The sequence below is a fragment of the Kogia breviceps genome, chromosome X, assembly GCF_026419965.1.
Source record: "Kogia breviceps isolate mKogBre1 chromosome X, mKogBre1 haplotype 1, whole genome shotgun sequence".
NCBI lineage: Eukaryota > Metazoa > Chordata > Mammalia > Artiodactyla > Physeteridae > Kogia > Kogia breviceps.
The window spans coordinates 3,009,418-3,027,971 of NC_081330.1; the positions used below are offsets into that span (position 1 = coordinate 3,009,418).

Genomic DNA, 18,554 nt, shown 5'->3' on the forward strand with positions numbered 1-18,554 from the left:
CAAAGTTGAACTCTTGAGTTCACTGCCCTTCCACTGTTACACAGCCACCCTGTGAACAAAATCTTCCTCCACAAAGCCCTCCTTTCTCACAAGATTTGTTCTCTGAAATGACCACTAGTATAGAACAAGTATCCCAGAAACCCAGAGAAAAACTGGCATAGATCACAAATAGAGATCCCTGTGCTAAGAGGGGGCCTAGGATGAGGGTGGTGTGTCAAATGAGATTTTTCTTTCTCAGAGGAGGACGTAGATTTGGGGGGTGACCCTCTAGATGGGATGTCTGCCTTCTCATGGCAGATATGAGAGCTCAAACCCCGAGAGCTGCCGGAGAGGGATACTGAGTGGGGCCATCAGACCCAGCAACTTCCTTCAGTTGCTTTTCTCTCGACCAATTTTCTCACTGTCTTAAATTTGGAAAAATGATGACATAGATCATGATTCTAAAATTGAATGTAAAGGGGTCCTTCACGGCTTCTGAAATGTGGTCAGTCAAAGCCCAGATTTCAAACTTGAGAGGAGAAGTAAAGCAGGTGTTTTGCCCTCTCTGGATCGTAATGATAACAATAATAATGATAATAATGACAATGATCATGACTGTTAGGGCTCATATTTACTGAGTGCTTTTACCTGATAAGAGGTGCTATCTTATCTGTGCTTCACAATAACCCTCAAGGAGGTACTATTATTGCCATTTATAGAAAAAGAAACTGAGGCTAAAAGATGTAAGTGACTTAGGTAAGGTCCTGTAGCTAGTAAGGAAGGATGTCAAATCTGGACCCAGAGGCCTCTCGTGTAAGGCGGTTGAATGTGTTGTACGTTACAACATCATCACAATATTAACACGTGGCACCAACAGACCTTCTGGTTTTGTCCCCATGCCCTCCACATCGTCTGCCCAGTCCCCACTGTCCCAGTCTTGTTCAAGTCAGTTGGCTGCACTTCCATCCACTGAGCTACTCGGGCCTAAAAGCTGAGTCATCCTTGAGTCACTTCTCTGTCTTCTCCCACCCACTTCCAATGCATCAGCAAGGACTTAGGGCTCTACCTCCAAACTGTCACCCAAATCGGTGAGCTTCTAGCTAGGACCGCTTCCATTCCTGTTCCCCTGTACTCCAGTCCCAGCCAGCAGCCAACCTGATCTTTTAAAAACAAAATCAGATCATGCCATCCTCCTACTTTCCACTCAAAGCTGTACATAATCTGGCCTCTGCCTATTTCTTGTACCTTATTTTCTACTAATCCTTCCCTCTTTCACCTTTTTCTGGTCACATGATGGTCCTTGTTTCCTGGAACTCTACAAGCTAGTTACTACCTCATGACTTTTACAGCTGCTGAACCCTCTACCTGAATTGCCTTCCTGTCTTCACTGGGTTGGCACCTTATCATCGTTCATGGTCTCTGTTCAAAAGACAGGTCATCAGAGAGAGACCTTCCCTGACCACTCTGCTGAACTCCCTACCCACACCAGTCATTAGCATATGATTCTGTTTTATCATCTCCATGACACTTGTCAATCTTACTTGTCTACTGCCTGTTTCCCAGCACCCAGCACAGTGCCTGGCACATAGTAGGTGCTTACTAAGTATGTTACTTAGTGAATAATTCATTAGCCTGAATTGATCAGATGAATTCTAAAGACTGATTTTTTTTTAGAGACAGAAACTGTGAGTTCTCTATTAGGAAGATACTAAGTGAGCATTGGGTGAGCAGGAGAGCTGCCTCAAAACTCACCTGGTGAGAGAAGCCTTTCTTTATCCACATGCCAAAATGGTCACTTCTCTTACTATGTCCCAACCCCCAGCCCCTGTATACCTGTTTAATATTATATCAAAACCATTTGTCAATGAGTGTGCATCTCTTCTGGGTATGTCCAGATCTCCACTCAGATATTCAACTTCTGAAACACAGGAGCTGATCTTTTCTCATTCACATATCCTAACACGACCCTCTGCACACATCAGGTGCTTTAGCAGTGCCGTGCAGTGGCTGAGAGACCAAAGGTGACATGTCCCTTTAACAGAAGCCCACATGGCCACAATGGGGGAGGCACACACACAGCATACTCACCGTTAGAATTTGAACCCTGAGGATACAAACAGTCCCCACCAGACAAAACCGATTCTCCAAAGAAACATTTGTGGCAGACGACTCACAGGACTGGCTGGGGAAGAAGCTACGGAAGAGCACCGAGGGCTCTAAGGGAGACAGAGACACACGTGTGACAATCTAATAGAAAGGTGGGGCGATTACACAAGAGGAGGGGCACCTGCCATATGAGTGTGCCGTTTGCCACCCCACTGACAATTGTCAGAATTCCGAACCACCAATTTTTTCTGTCTTCCTTCCCAGTCACCCTCCCCACCCTGGTCTCCACCAAAACATGAAGTATTTACTGAGAAATAATTGTGAGTTCAGGGTGACCGTCAGTCTTCTGCTCTTACCCTGGGAATGGACATTTTAGTCTCCAAAAAAGGTTAGCTCCCCTTCTTTACATAGACCATGTGGGTATCAAAAATGTGTGTATAATTTGTGTGTGTATGTAGTCAAGTTTTTTTAAATGTACTTGACCTTTGGTTTCCAAAGGCACGTGACAAAGATATCAGACAACCATGTGTGAGCTAATTTTCATTACTGATTTACCCATTCATTCATTTGTTATACCTTTAGACCTCAGTGGCAAAGAACTGAGTTAATCATATTCTTAGTTCATGGCATATTATGAACACAGAAAAAATTCCCACTCTTGCTTTTACTTTTTTCTTCTCTCTGTCCCTTCCCCAGCCACAGGTACCCACTGTCATCTACCACATTTAACATATAACTTTGTAAAATATGTAGTCTGGTTCTATGTATTATATGCTTTTACAATTTGCAAAAGTGGCATTGTGCTATAGATCTCATTCTGTTTCTCAATCAACGATACAGTTTTCAGGTCTAACCATGTTGTACTATGTATATCTAGAGTTCACTGCTTTTGACTACTACAAAGTCCTCCATATTGTATCTTTCCGCAGGTTTTACTTGTCCTTGTCCTTACTGATGCGCGCCCAGGCTGTGCATCCTTCCTCCCTCTGACCACGAACAACACTATGACATACATAGAACATGTCCCCTTAGACACAGATCTCTCTGCAACTTCACCTCTGTGATATTTCCACCCAGCGATAGGACTGCTGACCTACAAGATAACTGACTTCAGTTTACTCTGTTTTCCAGGATGGCTTCATGAGTTTACATTCCTCTCAACACCATACTAGTGTTTTCATTTCTTACATCCTCACCAATATTTGGTATTACTCACACTCCTAATTGTTTACATTTTGATGCGTGTACAGCACTACTCATTGGTTTCTGGATTTTTCATTCTTTGCTTACTAGTGAGTTGGAGCATCTTTTCACATGTTTGTTGGGCTATTTACCTTTGACTCAAGCCCTAGATCTTTTAATGGCCCCAAACCAGCGTTTATGCTAATTTATCAGCTTGTGGTTCCTGAAACCTTAAAAATTACAAATTCAGATCCCATATCCACATGTAAGACACACAGATTTGGGTTTCGATTTCCTGTAAATGACACATTTTTTTCCATTCAAACTCTGAGAGAGATAACAAGCTTACTCTTCCTCCAGGCCAGTGGACAGAATTTTACTGATCATTTTAAGTCTCTAGGTTTTATGTGTTGGTCCTTGAATGAGTGGTAGAACTCCAGACCCCAGCCAATGGAGCCAATGTATGATTTAAAACTCACTTAGGCCCAGCACAAAATCAGCTCCCTTTTATCACTAGGTCTTGTACTTTATCCTTCAATTTCTAGCACCCATGGATTTCCCTATCTTTTAAGATTGGCTATGCAATAAACTTCTTAGATTATGTTTTAACAATAATTTCCTTGTTTTTTGTAAAAGGAAAGAGCCATCCTTATCAGATCAGTCCACCATGTTACCATATGACCCCACCTTGTAAATTTTGCTATTAATTTTTTTAAAGTCTAGTTAACGTCTGTGGTCCACCAAAACCTGTGATCATAGGGGTAGGAGAGAGTGTGAGAGTACCAACAGCAGAAAGGCATTTATATTACCAGTGAAGGGCTGCATAATTCATGAACTTCATCTAGATAAGATTAAAAACTGTTTTGCTTACCACTAGAAACATCTTTTACACTCAGGATGAATTTCACATATTCATAAGCAGGGCTGCTACCATGTTCATCATCTCCTCTTTTTAAATGACAACAAAAATCAATATGTTTTCCTACTAAAAGAAAACAGATACAAAACGTGCTTACATTTGTACTTAAATATATTCTGCAGGATTCTTTCGTATGATTATTGTCTTACTTAGACTAGATTTTACAAAAATATTATTTTCTTTTCATGAACATTACCACTTGCACAGTCATCTATGTTGTATCTGTAGAGTGGGGTATCAGCTAGAACATACTTTATAAAACACTAATACAATTATATAAAAGCTGAAATAATCAGGGTTCATTATTAAGAACAAGATTTAATAGAGGAGAGATTTTTTAATACTAGAAATATAATTTGTGAAATGTCTTTATTATTCCTCTAAGTGATTGTTACCTGTCTCTTAAAATCTAAGAACTTACTATTTGAAACAGTCTGTACCTGAGTTTGACAAAGGAAGTTTGAGAGCAATCTTTTGGTAGACTTCTTTTTTCTCTTCAGCAGGCAGAAGGCTTAATAATTTTTTACCCATGATGTCATCCTGAAGAGGGAAAGAGGAAATAAATTTTGTTATCTGTACTACTATATTTACTTCCTCTGTCTCCTTACTTAAGCTTATCATCTGGGAGAGAGATGCAAGAGGGAAGAGATATGGGGACATAGGTATATGCATAACGGATTCACTTTGTTATAAAGCAGAAACTGACACACCCTTGTAAAGCAATTATACTCTAATAAAGATGTTTAAAAAAGCAATAAATAAATAAGAAAAAAAAAGGCTTATCATCTGCCCCACGTCAGCCATCTTACTTACAGTCAGATCTGTTAGACTTCTGAAGTCTCAATTCACATTACCCCATTCTATGACCATCACCACCTACCTTTCCAGTGCGCTCATGCAAGTACCCCACCTCTCCAACAATTATGCCACCCACTGAGACCTCCAGTCCATTCGCATCCCATTTTCACTGAACATTATCTCCTTCAAATTGTCACATCGCTCCTTACCCAGTTCAGATGCCATAGTCGATCATTCTAATCACTGCCATGAGCTCTTATTTGCCTGGGAAAGTCCCAACTCTGCTTAATTTCAACTCTTCATCTACCCTGTACCTTCCTCCAAGCAACTGAAATGTGTATGGAGAAAACCCCACACCCATACTGTGTATTATTTTAAATGGGCACTCAGCTCTGCCTAGAAATCATTCCACATTTCCCTAGGTAATTCACTCTTCTACTCTTCAATATGACTATTTCTTGCCTTCTCCTCTTTCAAACCTGCGAAACCGCCCCCTCCCCTGCCACCCTCCTCATATTCAGCTGGGATCTCATTTCTTATTTCAATTAAAACCAAAGGGAGAAGGAAATGTCAATATCTCCCTGCACCAAATCTTACCGACCTATCTGCTCCTGTGGCCAGAGACCTGCTTTCTCTCCTATTGCACCAAATAAGCTTCTACCTAAGTCTAGTGCACTGTCCTTCATCCTCTCTTGACCATTCAAGGACATCACTTCAGAAATTCTCCCCCTACCCCCCACATCTTCAAGCGTTCCCTTTCTGCTGGGTCTTTCCCTTAGCATACAAATGCTAAGTCAGAGATGCTATAATATCTGTCATCTTAAAAACAGGAACGACACAAAAATCCAAAATCTTCCTTGACACTACATCCTCTCCTCCATCTCTAAGTACTTCTCTGGTCCACTTTAGAACAAAAATCATTGAAAGGAACTATACTTGCTGTCTCACATTTCTTCACCTCTTACTCTCCCTTAAAACCACACTAATCAGATTTTTATCCTAACCACTCCACTTTTCTGGTTACCAATGATGTCCATATTGCCAAATTCAATAGTCAATTTCCATCCTCATCTTGCCTAACATCTCAGCATTTGATACAACTGAGCTCTCCTTCATGCTTGAAATATTTTGTTTACTTGGCTTCCAGGACACCATATACATATGGACATCCTTCTGCTTCAAAGGCTACTCCTTCACAGTTTCTTTGCTAGATCTTTCTCCTCTTCCTGGCCACTTGGCACAAGAGTGCTCAGGGCCTGGTCATTGGACCTCTTCTTTTACTATCCTGTCTTCTGTGGTCTCTTCCAGTTCCACCTCATCAAATACCATCTAACTGTTAATGACTACCAACTTCTCACCTCCAGTCCAGACTTCTCCCTGAACTCACCTTGATAACTAAACTTGGATGCCTGATAGGATTTCAATTTTAAGACATCCAAAATAGGGCTTCCCTGCTGGCACAGTGGTTAAGAGTCCGCCTGACAATGCAGGGGACATGGGTTCAATCCCTGGTCCGGGAAGATCCCGCATGCTGCGGAGCAACTAAGCCCGTGCACCACAACTACCGAGCCTGAGCTCTAGAGCCTGCGAGCCACAACTACTGAGCCCGCGTGCCACGACTACTGAAGCCCATGCGCCTAGAGCCTGTGCTCTGCAACAAGAGAAGCCACCGCAATGAGAAGCCCGTGCACTGCAACGAAGAGTAGCCCCCGTTCGCCGCCACTAGGGAAAGCCTGCACACTGCAACAAAGACCCAATGCAGCCAAAAATAAAATAAATAAAATAATTTTTTAAAAGATAAAATAAAAATAAAAAGACATCCAAAACAAGTGCACCAGATATTTTCCCCTCACAAACATGCTCTTCTCTCAGTCTTCCCCAATTCAGTAAATGGCACCACCATTTACCCACATGCTTGTCCTTGACTTGCCTTTTTTCTCTCAAGCCCCAAATCCAGTCCATCAGCAAACTCTGTTGGTTCTACCTTCAAAATACATATAGAATCGGTCCACTTCTCAGCACTTGGTTTAGGCCATCATTTTTATTCTGGATCCTGCAATAGCCTTCAGTGGTCTCCCTGCTTCTATCTTTGCCACACCCTTGCTCCCACTCCATTCTCCACAGAGCAGCTAGAGTCATCAATTTAAAACATAAGTCAGATCAAGTTATTCCTCAGCTCGACATTTTCCACTGGCTACCCAAGTGATTCAGAGTGAAAGCCAAAGTATACTTCCAACGTCCTTGACAGCTCTATGTTCTGGCTCTTTGCTGCCCATTGACCTCAGCCTCTCCTACCCTCCCTCTTGCTCACTGCATTCCAAGTACACTGAACTCCTTGCTCATGTTCAAATACAGCAAGCAAACAGTCATCTTGGGGCCCTTAATCTTGCTCTTCCTTCAATGTGAAACACTCTTTCCCAGATATTTGCAATGACTTTCTCCCTCACTTCATTCAAGTCTCTACTCAAAAGTATTTTAAATAGCATCAATTCCCTGACATTCTCTTCCTGCCTTTTTTATACCACTTATCATTACCTGACATCATAGCCACATGTATATGTTTATCTATTTATTATCTGTCTCCCACAATAAAATGTAAGTTGCATTAGAACAGAGACTTTGGCCGTCTTATTCACTGCTACATCCTCAACACCTAGAACACAGCTTGGCACAAGTGAGCACCCAATAAATATTAGTTGAATGAGTGAATAATACTGTACCACGTAGTTGAAGTATGGTGGCACATGAATAAACTGAATATCAGCCTTTAAGTAATGAGTTTTTAATGTGATAGGAGCAAAATAATAAACAAAGTACTCTTTGTAGCTTAATTATGGCTTTGGTTGATGAACCACAAATTCAAATGATTTTTAATTGATTAATATTAATAATCTACAGTCAAAATTCAGAAATATATTTTATGGCCCATTTGTAGAAGCCAGCCTACGAGTTGGCCAATGCTCAAATTAGCAGATGGATCCTGTCTCAATCAAGAAAAGTCTTGGCTCAATTCAGGGCAGAAATATAACCCTAATTTAGCAAAGAAAACATGAAATTAACAGGCAATAGATTTTTTTTTCTTGGCCACACCACACAGCATGTGGGATCTTAGTTCCTCGACCAGGGATTGAACCCTTGTCCCCTGTAGTGGAAGCGTGGAGTCTTAACTACTGGACTGCCAGGGAAGTGCCAGGCAACAGATTTTGACAATGAAAGTCACATAGTAAGAAACTGACTTCCCAAAAGAAAAAGATAGTTTTCATTCAACTTAACTTTTTCAATAAAAATGCTTTTATTGATTTAGTTATAAAATACACTTTAGGTAACAAACCAAGTTATCTCTGGTCAGTAGAGACCACTCATTTATTCCTTCACCTAACGCTTGATTAACAACTGCTTCATGCCAGAACATTGTGCTAGGTATGTTCACACGAACTAGCTCACCTAATCCCCTGTGAGAGGAAGAATTCTCCTCTATTGAATTCATGAGGAAACGAAGGCTTGTCCGATTATTGAGAGGTCACAAGTTCAGAGATGAGATTCACACCCAGCTCCATCTAATTCCATATCCATTGTTCCTTCCACTACAACATAGCTAGCTACCTTGAATCCAATTTGCACCAAGAGCAGCCAATTTACTACTGGGCCAGTTTCTGCATTTTGGACATTCTACATGAATTAATTTATTATTTTTTGCTGAAACTTATGAGAGTTTAAAAAAATGAACCTTACATGTTTATTCTAATTTCAATGAACACATAGTTCAGGAGGGCAGACAACACACGCACAGACAACTCTGATGCAAAGTATAAAATAATACCTTAACAAGAGGTACAAAATGCTAAGGCTCACCAGTTCTTTCATTGGTAGAAGGAAGTATAGCATTGTCCCCTGAAAGAATTCAAAGTGAGCAGTCTTTTGATGGTGCACATTCCTTGGATGGAAATAGTGGCAATAAGTTTCTTATTAATTAACTACATTCTTTAAGGAAGGTGACAGTGACAATGAATGCCTTATAACGGACCACCAACTAAAAATAGTGGACATAATGATCATCCCAGTGACCCTGCTGTATATTAGATAAAGGGCAGAGATCTGAAAGCATTATCAACACCATGTTACTTTTGTAAAGCTTTGGCATTTGCTCTTCTTATTACACAAGGCAGAAAGATCAAGGTACTTAGAGCTTAATGAAGCAAGGATAAATACCAGTGAAGAATTAAAGCTTTTTAAAAGCCAAGTTTGAAAATAACCATTAGTTGTCCTACAAATATTAGTAAGGTGAGTCTCAGTCATGTCATAAAAGAATAAAGGAATTTACTCCACTCTTTGACATTTACTGAGAATCCAGGCAAGCAGCATCGTTTTGCTGGCAGAGACATCCACATTAAACATGCATTAGAAAACTGTTCAACTGTATAGGGCACCAGGAAGGATAAGAGCTTCTGTACGAGATTCAGACTGCACCCTGAATCAAACAAGACTCATTGCTAGTGATTCTCTACTACACTGTAAGCTTCGCGGGGAGAACAAAGCAAAACTCATCACAATTATCACCAACTAGCCATATATCTATGTCTAAAATTTGCTAAAGTTTCTTAAAAACTCAATCCTGAGAAACTCTTTCCATGATGAAATCTGTATTTTAAAATTTTATTTTGTTTAAAAATTATAAAAGGGAACAATTATATGTTTTTTTGAGGGGGTGATGAAGTAGAGTGACTAGGAAGGCAGGCTGCTAAGACAGAGGGTAGTGAATACAAGTAACTACAAGTGACTTCTACCAGTGACTACAAGTTTTTCCAAAGGAAAAACCATCAATGACATCAATGATTGGGAAAATGTGGTGCCAGATTTCAGACAGAAGTTTAATACCACGATGATGGTAACAGCCATCATTTCAGTCATGGTGTGTTTTATAACATCATAACTTGGACTCCTCCCATCTTTTTGTCACACCCCGATCCAATCCATCTGCAAAACTTATTTCACCTACAAAACACTGACTACTTCCACATCCACCTTAATGCAATCTGTCACCATCCATTGCCTGGACTATCGTAATAGCTTTCCAAGTGACTCCCCACTTCCATGCCTACCCCCCATAGCCTATTCTTAATACAAGAGCCAGAGTGATCCTGATAAAACAAGTTCAGATCATTTCCTGCATCTGCTCCAAATAGCGTCCTCCCATCTCAGAGGAAAAGGCAAATTGCGCTAAACAAGGTGGGCCTCTGTTACTGCTCTGACCCCATCACCTCCTACCACTTTACTTTTTACTTACAGCACTCCCATCCCAGTGGCCTCTTTACCATAGCTTTTCACACCAAGTAGACTCCTGCCTTAGTGACTTCTCACTTGCGTTTGCTTCTACTTGAAACACTCATATCTGCATGACTCACATACTCACTCCATTCAAGTACCTGTCTCAATGTCACCTGATCAGTGACACTAACCACACCATTTGTAATATCCCACCTCCGGTCACTCTCTAAGTAATACTGTCCCCTATTGACAGATGAGAAACTAAAGCTCATGTCGTTAGTGAGTGAGAGTTAAATTTTAATCTCCAGATTATTTGACTCCAAAGACCAAGTTCTTTCCACCTCACCATCCTATTGGCTTAGAGTTGCCCAACAGACAGAGGTTCCTTGATTTTTAATGAAACTGTAGATTCCTGGAGCCAGGCAGATACTCTAGAAATGGTTTGGTTTCCATATAAATATAAGATGGGTGACTTATAAAATGAAATTTTAAATCAAAGCCTGAGAAAAATGACATGTTGTTAAAAATTACAAGTTAAGATTTAATGAGGAAAAGTGTGAAATTGTGCCTCAGGTATAGTCCTTTTCAACCCTGTTTTAAAAGAATATATAAATTCATTCCCATTTAATGTTTACGTACAGATGTATCGATAATAGTTATAGCTTTATTTTTAAGTACACCAGTCTCAGGTTATCAAGTCCATGGTTTAAGATGAACAGTTCAAACCAGTGTCCCATACACCTCTACCTTAGGGTGACTGTGTGTGTGTCTGTGTGTCTGTGTGTTACTTCAAATGTTGAAGGGTGAAAGAGTCTCCTGAGAGTGAAAACTCTGAACCAAAATACATAAAAGAATCAAGGAAAATGATATAACTAACACCATTGCTGTGAAAAATCTTCATGTGAGGATCCTCAGGGAAAAGTCACCAGCCTCAGTCAATGGCCAATTTGCTTTAAGTAATGTCAAATACCTCAAGAATTTGGGTAGTTTTCTGGTCTTCACTATAACAAAATTTAATGTGTAATGGATTATACTCCTACATTCTTTCTTTTCATGTGCATTGAATAAGACCATTCTCCTATGATATAACTCCTCTGAGGTCCAATGCAATGAATATCTCTAATATTTGCATTTTATTCAGCTGTTTTGGTACTCTATAAATATAAGCTGAATTTGGAAATCTAAACTGCTTTCTAAAAGAAAGGAAGAGAATGAGAAATAAAGAAATGGACCTTAGTATCTTTAAATAAAAAGAAAAGAGCGGAAAAGCTCTCTGAGTTTCCAAGTGGGCCATAGAACATGCCGGCTGGAACAGCATAACTAGTGGGATAAGCTCCTAATCCTCTTCTAACTTAACTAAATAATAATTTAACAAAACTTCTATTCATTTATGTGTTTCAAACTTGAGTGCTATAGATCTGTGGGTCAAGTTCTTAAGACAACTCTGTGGAGTGAGAAATATGCAATGAAAGCAACAATCCAGATGCGTTTAACACAACCAGCCAAGTGACAGAGGTTCCGGAGTGGTGGTGGTGGTGGATGTACTCTACACAGCCCCTCTTCACACACAGGCATGCGTGCAGTATGAAGGTATGCAGTACTTCCATGTTTCAGTGACATATCTGGTAGGTGTCCAGCCTGAAGATCCAGAAAAAATTTAGGAAGTCATGTATTCTAAGTCAATGGTGCTAGGAAGATATAGAAAGCTTTCCTGAGAGGGATATAGTGACACCTAAGGGCTCAGGAATAAGTGACTAATTTGAACATCAGAGACTCTGACTGTAACCCATGTGTAGGTCTCTCCAGCAATATTTACAACATTGCTAAATTAGGCAAAATCATTTCTAATTTTTTCCCAAATTAGATCAGGGTTGGTTCTTCAATATAAAGAAACAAAAAGCAAATCAGACCTGGAAATGGATGTCATGAGCCAGCATGACCAAATCATGACATTCATTGTTCAATCAGTATGTGGTGGACTCAAGAAATGCACAAAATCAAACACATCCATCTTGTGAGGGCTGTCTTGCAAAGTAGTCACCTTGGGATTATCCCCTGGGTCTTCTTTGGAGCTCTCCTTCAGGGGCAGTTTACAAACCACACACCAACGCACACACACCGTTTCATTACCTTATATCAGAGTTTGTTTTTATAGTTTTAAAACTGAAACCAATGGAGAGGACAGTAAAACAGGTGCACGTTTTGACAACATTGAGAATGTCTTCTCTGAGGAGTTATACGCTGCTGAAAACAAATAATGAACCCCTAAACGACAAAGCAAATGATCCTTTCCCAAAAGCTGGGAGAACTTACTGGTAAATGGCCAAGGACAGAAGAGATGTTGTCAGCCACGAAAATTATCACTCCATCTGTGCTCACTATTATCATAAAGCCATCTAATGACTAATGAAGAGAGAATAATAATGTAATTAAATAGTGGAACAATAATAAAATGATAGCTTTATTTCTAAATGCATAAATAATTATAATCACACACTGAAAGTGTATTGTGGTCCTTAAATATCAATAAAGCAGGCACAGACTTAATTAAAATTCCATTATTCTGCCTCCTACACAGACTCTACTTAACCTTAAGCATGAGATGTTTATCAAATGATGTGTCACTTAGACAAACAAATTTCAATGTATACCCAATTAACACAAAGCTCTCCAACACAAGCTACAAAGATTCATTTCTGTGTGTAGGTTGTTTCATATTTAATTCAAAATTAATTTTAAAAACTGTAAGAATATTTTGGATGGCATTTTCATTTGTGGTTAGTTTAGTCATCTATTTATAAATATGGGTATTGCCATCACTTCCCTGCTATAGAATGGATTAGATATCCAGACAAATGCCTCCTGGTAGAGAATACCTAAAATGATGATTAAAATATATTAAAACTTATATTTCAAAACAGGGCCAAGCGTATGGTAAAGTAAGGGAAATGGTCTGCCGTCAGAAATGACTGGAACATGAGAATTCAGAGGTAAGGGGATATCGGAGCTTGCGTATGCCTTGGGAATATCTACACAACACTGATGGCATAGAGCTGGGGGGACAGAAAGCAAAGCTTGGGCCCGCACAAGGTCGGGGGTGAAATCAGAGACTCCTGCATAAAGCCAGGCCTCCCAAAGGGAGACAGACAGACAAAATAGAAACATCTTATCCAGCAAAGGAAGCCAGGGGATTCACAACCTGCCCATCCTCAGCTTCCACTCAAACTAGACAAGGAAAAGAAAAACGAGTGTCATCTGGAAATTACAAACAGAGGCCTACACTGGCACAGATTCGGAGCTGGAATTCACAAACTACCTGTGTAGCCCTCAACACTCCAAGCCTATTATTTACTTTCACATGGTCCTGACCCCAGATATCTAGTAAAAAGAGGTTGAAATCATCTCTAGAGAATGATTTTAAAGCCCTCAAAGAATTCATGCAGATAAATTCCCAAATAACATGAGATTGTAATGAATGATTAACAAACAGGAACAAATGAAACATCATGAACAAGAGGCAGTGTAAATAATAAAATGCAGAATCAGATTTTAAATGGGCAGATACTAGAAATATCAGGGATAGACTATAAAATAAGCATGCTTAATATGCTTAAATAAATTTTAAAAGGGTATTGAAAATATAATGAAGGAGCAAGAGACTCATAACTGACTAGGCAGGTGTGAAAAATAATCAAACAAAATGTCTAGAAATAATATCATCCAAATAAAAACTCAATATGTAGGTTAAGTAGCAAGTTAGAACATAGTTGGAAAGACAATTTTTGAACTGGAAGACAGAGCTGAAGAAGTGACTCAGACTGCAACACAAGGATACAAAGGAATGGAAAATAAAAGAAATTAAATGACACAGAGAAGAGAGTGAAAAAGTGAACTAGACATTTTACACATGTTCACTTTACTCTCATGACAACTCTGTGAAACAGAGATATTTTACAGAGAAAGAAATCAAAGCTCAGAGATAGTAATTCTCTCAAGGATGCATAATGAGTAAGTGACAAAGGCACAATTCATATCCCTGTCTGTCTGACTCAGAAGACCATGGTCATTCCGGCTTTAGTTTGTGGCCTTTGAACTCAGTGAAACCTACCAGTTCCTTTGGAGATAGAAACCATGAACATGTTTCCTCATGTCACTGAGGAAAAAAATAAGGACTTAAAAGCCTTATTCAGTAGAGTCTAGCAACCTGTGTTGAATGACTCTACCAGATAATTACTTAACTTGCCACTAAACTATAGAGAGAGTTGTTCATTTCTGTTGTCACTCAAGATCAGTGGGTTCACTTGGCATAAGAAGCATCTGGGCAGCGTGTTAGACATGAAGGCTCCTGGCCCTACCAGGATTGAGATTCCTATTCAGACAGTTTAAGGTGGGTACCAGGAACCTGTATTTTTACCAAGCTCCCTAGGTAATTCTGAATGCATGGTCTCCTAGCCACACTTTGAAAAGCCACTATTCTTTATCTGCTATTGCACATATTCTACATATGAAGTAGTAATCAAAGAACAAACTCCCTCTTACTTGTAGCATCATCTCGTTGAAATCTTCATAGCTACGAAGTGACGGAATCCAATTAGATTTCTCTCTAGAGGCTTCTGGATTGACTTTGCCTTTTTAGAAAAAGGAAGAAAGGATTAAAAAACTGTCACATTAAAATGATTAGCTTATGGGTATTAGATTTTTCAAAGTTATAGTTAATTTTATGGAAAAGACTCTCATGAGAAAATGCTGAGTGCTAATGAAGGATCTGAAGTAGACTAACTAATTGCTTATAAATTATCATAAACAAAGAAGTGTTCAGAATTGAAAAAGACCTTGAAGGATCATCCACCTGAATTTCTACTGATCTACATGATGATCTCTCTAACAACATTATGATTTTCAACCCCCAATTCTTTCCTTTTCTTGACTTCTTTAAGTCTTCTGAATTCTATCAAAACCCAGTATTCATAATATACCAGATAAGGTACAGGCTGTGTCAAATGCTCTAGGTGTATTCAGACATCTAAAATCTCCTCAATCCCTGGCTAAAATAAGGAATTCCATGATTCAGCTTCATCGAATTAAGCTTAAGCAAGAGCCCTTAACTAGAAAATCTTTAAGCCATATCCAAAGCTGCGGACACTGTTCTATCTCTCACACATCCTTCTCCATTCTTCAGTGTTTTCTGGTTTTCCCAATGAGCAGTGTTGTGGCTCCTGTGCTCATTCAGAGACTTTGCTATCAACATCTGCCCCTCTCCACCTCCCACAATCCCACCCACTCCCCTAACTTCAGTAACTCAGGAACCTCACTAACACAGCCCTCCAGTCTCCATTTATTTTAATGTATGTCAATAAACGTTCGTTTCTTCTCCTCACAAAAATGTTAGAGAACCATAAAACTTTGCTCCCTATTCAAAACGTTAAATCCTTTGACAAGGACAGCTCTGACAGCAGCACTTGTTTTCTTGGTGGGTAGGAGTCTCAGATCCTTTTCTATGAGTAGATGTGGATAACAAGGGGGCCAAGCACAAGGAGAAGAGCTCCAGAACACTCACTCAAGAGGGAATGAGAAGAAGGTGTATAACTACATGGGGAGTAGAAATAACATGAAAAATAAACCATGCCAATTGCACAACTGCCTCAAAATCAGTTTTCCTGACCACTTGTCCCAGCCTGGGAACTCAATTCTCATCACAACTTCTCAAATTCGGGAAACAACCCATGCCAGTCTCCCATGGCTGATTTCTGAGGTCACTTCCCCACTGACTCTCAGCTCCACCCAGTGACTTTCATCTCCTGTACTCCCTACAAAGAAATTAAAAAGACAGAACAGAGTCCATATGTTGCCAGGAAATAAAGCCGATGTATTTTATAAAGCAACCATAATGTGCTTTTCTACCTTACCTATGAACATGTTCTTGTTTCGTTTCTAGGGTGGGCACCATATCCAATTCTTCACTAAAACCCCAGTGTACAGCATAGTACTTAACTCACAATAGGGACTTGGTAATTCTCGTTATGCTGAACCTCATTCATTCATTTATTTAACTAACATTTGCTGGGCTCCTACTATGTCTCTTTTAGAGGCTGAGGATAGAGCACAAACAAGAAAAATAAGGTGACTGTGCTTTTGTATCTTACAGACTAGTGGGGGAGACAGACAGATAACCAACACAGAGACCATGGAACTGATCATTTCATGTATCTTTAAGCACAGTAATTTCGACAGGGCGCTCAGGGAAAGCCTTGCTGAGAAGGTGAGGAATGACAGGAAGAGAGCCATGTGAAAACCTGGGAGCAAAAAAGCATCTCAGGCAGAGGAAGCAGTAAGTACAAAGGGAGACAGGAGGTCAAAGGGGCTACTGTAGGGTGACCAAGGGATAGAGCAGTAGGAAATGAAGTCTGAGAGACAGGCAGGACCAGATTATGTAGGGTACATGGTAAGGAGCTGGCATTATTCTGAGTGGAACAGGACGTGCTTTTAAGCAGGAGAGTGACATACGTTTTTAAATATCACTATGGTTGTTTGTAAAAAAATAGGTCAAATTGGGGAATAAGAGTGGAAGCAAGGGAGTCTCGCTGGAAAGCTTCTCTGAAAGGAACAGACAATGATGGCCTGGATTAGGCTGGCACACCAAGGCTATGGAAATGGGCAGAGTGAATGGATTTGAGGCATATTGTAGAGGTAAAGCCAAAAGGATTTGCTGATGGATTGGTTGAGGGGGTGGAGGACACAAGAATGACATCTAGATTTTTATCCTGAGCAGCTAGAAGAATGGTGGTACCTGTTACTAAAATTGGGAGAACCAAGGTTGGGGGTGTGAGAGGCAATGGAGTGGAGGTCCTAGAATCAAGAGGTCCTGAGTGGCCATGTTAACTTTCCTGTTAGATATCCAAGCAAAGAAGTCGTGGAGGAAACTCTCTTGCTGATTTAATAATGAGTATGATTCTCAAGCATGGAGCTCAGGAAGGAGGTCAGCGCTGCAGATAGATTTAAAAAGTGGGGGCCACTGACATCCAGGTAGCCCTTCGAATTAAGGGGCTGGAAAATGAGTGTAGATATTGAAGAGAAAAGGTCCTAGGACTGAGCCCTGGGGCACATCAATGATTAGAAGTTGAAGAGGGAAATAGTGGATGCAAGAGAGAGAGAGAGAGAGAGAGAGAGAGAGAGAGAGAGAGAGAGAGAGAGAGAGAGAGAGAGAGAGAAATGGTCAATAAGTTAGGAGAGAAACCAGAATCAAGTTATCCAGTTATCCTGGAAGCCAAGAGAAAAATGCTTCAAGAAGGAGGGACTGGTCACCTGTCCAATGTTTTTGAAATATCAGGAAAGATGAGGACAGTTAAGGGACCAAAGAATTCAGCAATGTGGAGGCCACTGCTATTCCTGACAAAAGTAGTTGTCCTGGACTGGTGGGAGCTCCAGCCTCAGTGAAGTGGGTTGAGGAAAGAATGGAGCATGAGGAAGTGGACACAGGGTCTATACAATCACTTCAAGAAGCTTTGCTGTGAAGAGGGCACAGAAATAAGGCAACAGCTGAAGGTATCGTCTGGTCAAGAAAATATTTTTTTAGGTAAGAGCTCTTTACAGCATGGTTACATGCTATGGGTATAACCTGCTCAGATGTTTTGAGTTAAATCTACTTAAATATTACAGGTACTGTCTGACACCCTTGGGGCCCTGTTTCCCTTAGCAAAATTTATCATATGCCTTCAAGTGCCTAAGATACAGAAATTTGCATTGTTATTGCCCAGAATACTTCTACTAATTCTCATTTCCTTTTTCTCCTTTTGCATGAACCTCAATAATATTTTCAGCATCGACTATAACAAACTCATGAATGGAGAGAAAATAAATAGCCATGTATCAGAAGATGCCTCAGGAGATCATCTCATCATTAATCCTTCCCGGAGATGTTTGAGGTAAAGGGAGAGACCCAGCTGTCCCACCCACAGCTATAAGGATGGGTCGGGGTGCTCAGTTCCAACCTCCCTTCTTCTGTGAAAGGGCAGCAGCACTCTGCGATGTTTTAGCTTTGCCTCCTTTAAAAGGATAACCGTGACTTTGCAGCAGAGCATGCAGTTCTGTGAAGAAGGTACTGATGTGGTCCTTCGCTTTATTTTCAGATGCATCCCTAATTGACAAAAAACAATCAAGGTTATTAATAATAAGGGTAGGGCTGAGAATTCAGATGATGGATAATAGATGGGGAGAAATAAGAAGAGAGAAAGGGAGACGTTAATGTCAACATCTGAGCAAAAATCCAGTCCCTTGATAACTCCTAGAGCAACAAAAACTGTCAATA

General features: G+C 40.2%; 1 protein-coding gene across 1 annotated transcript in view; it reads right to left on the reverse strand.

Annotated features, from left to right (window-relative positions):
- The window catches only part of PASD1 (PAS domain containing repressor 1), a 107,890-nt gene that overhangs the window by 48,764 nt on the left and 40,572 nt on the right, over positions 1-18,554 (reverse strand). Inside the window, exons 5-10 of the mRNA XM_067023904.1 lie at positions 18,238-18,383; positions 14,789-14,877; positions 12,563-12,652; positions 4,627-4,726; positions 4,139-4,249; positions 2,068-2,195 (exon numbers count right to left, since the gene is read on the reverse strand). Of these exons, the coding sequence (XP_066880005.1) occupies positions 2,068-2,195; positions 4,139-4,249; positions 4,627-4,726; positions 12,563-12,652; positions 14,789-14,877; positions 18,238-18,383 (664 nt within the window). The remainder of the gene's footprint in view (positions 1-2,067; positions 2,196-4,138; positions 4,250-4,626; positions 4,727-12,562; positions 12,653-14,788; positions 14,878-18,237; positions 18,384-18,554) is intronic.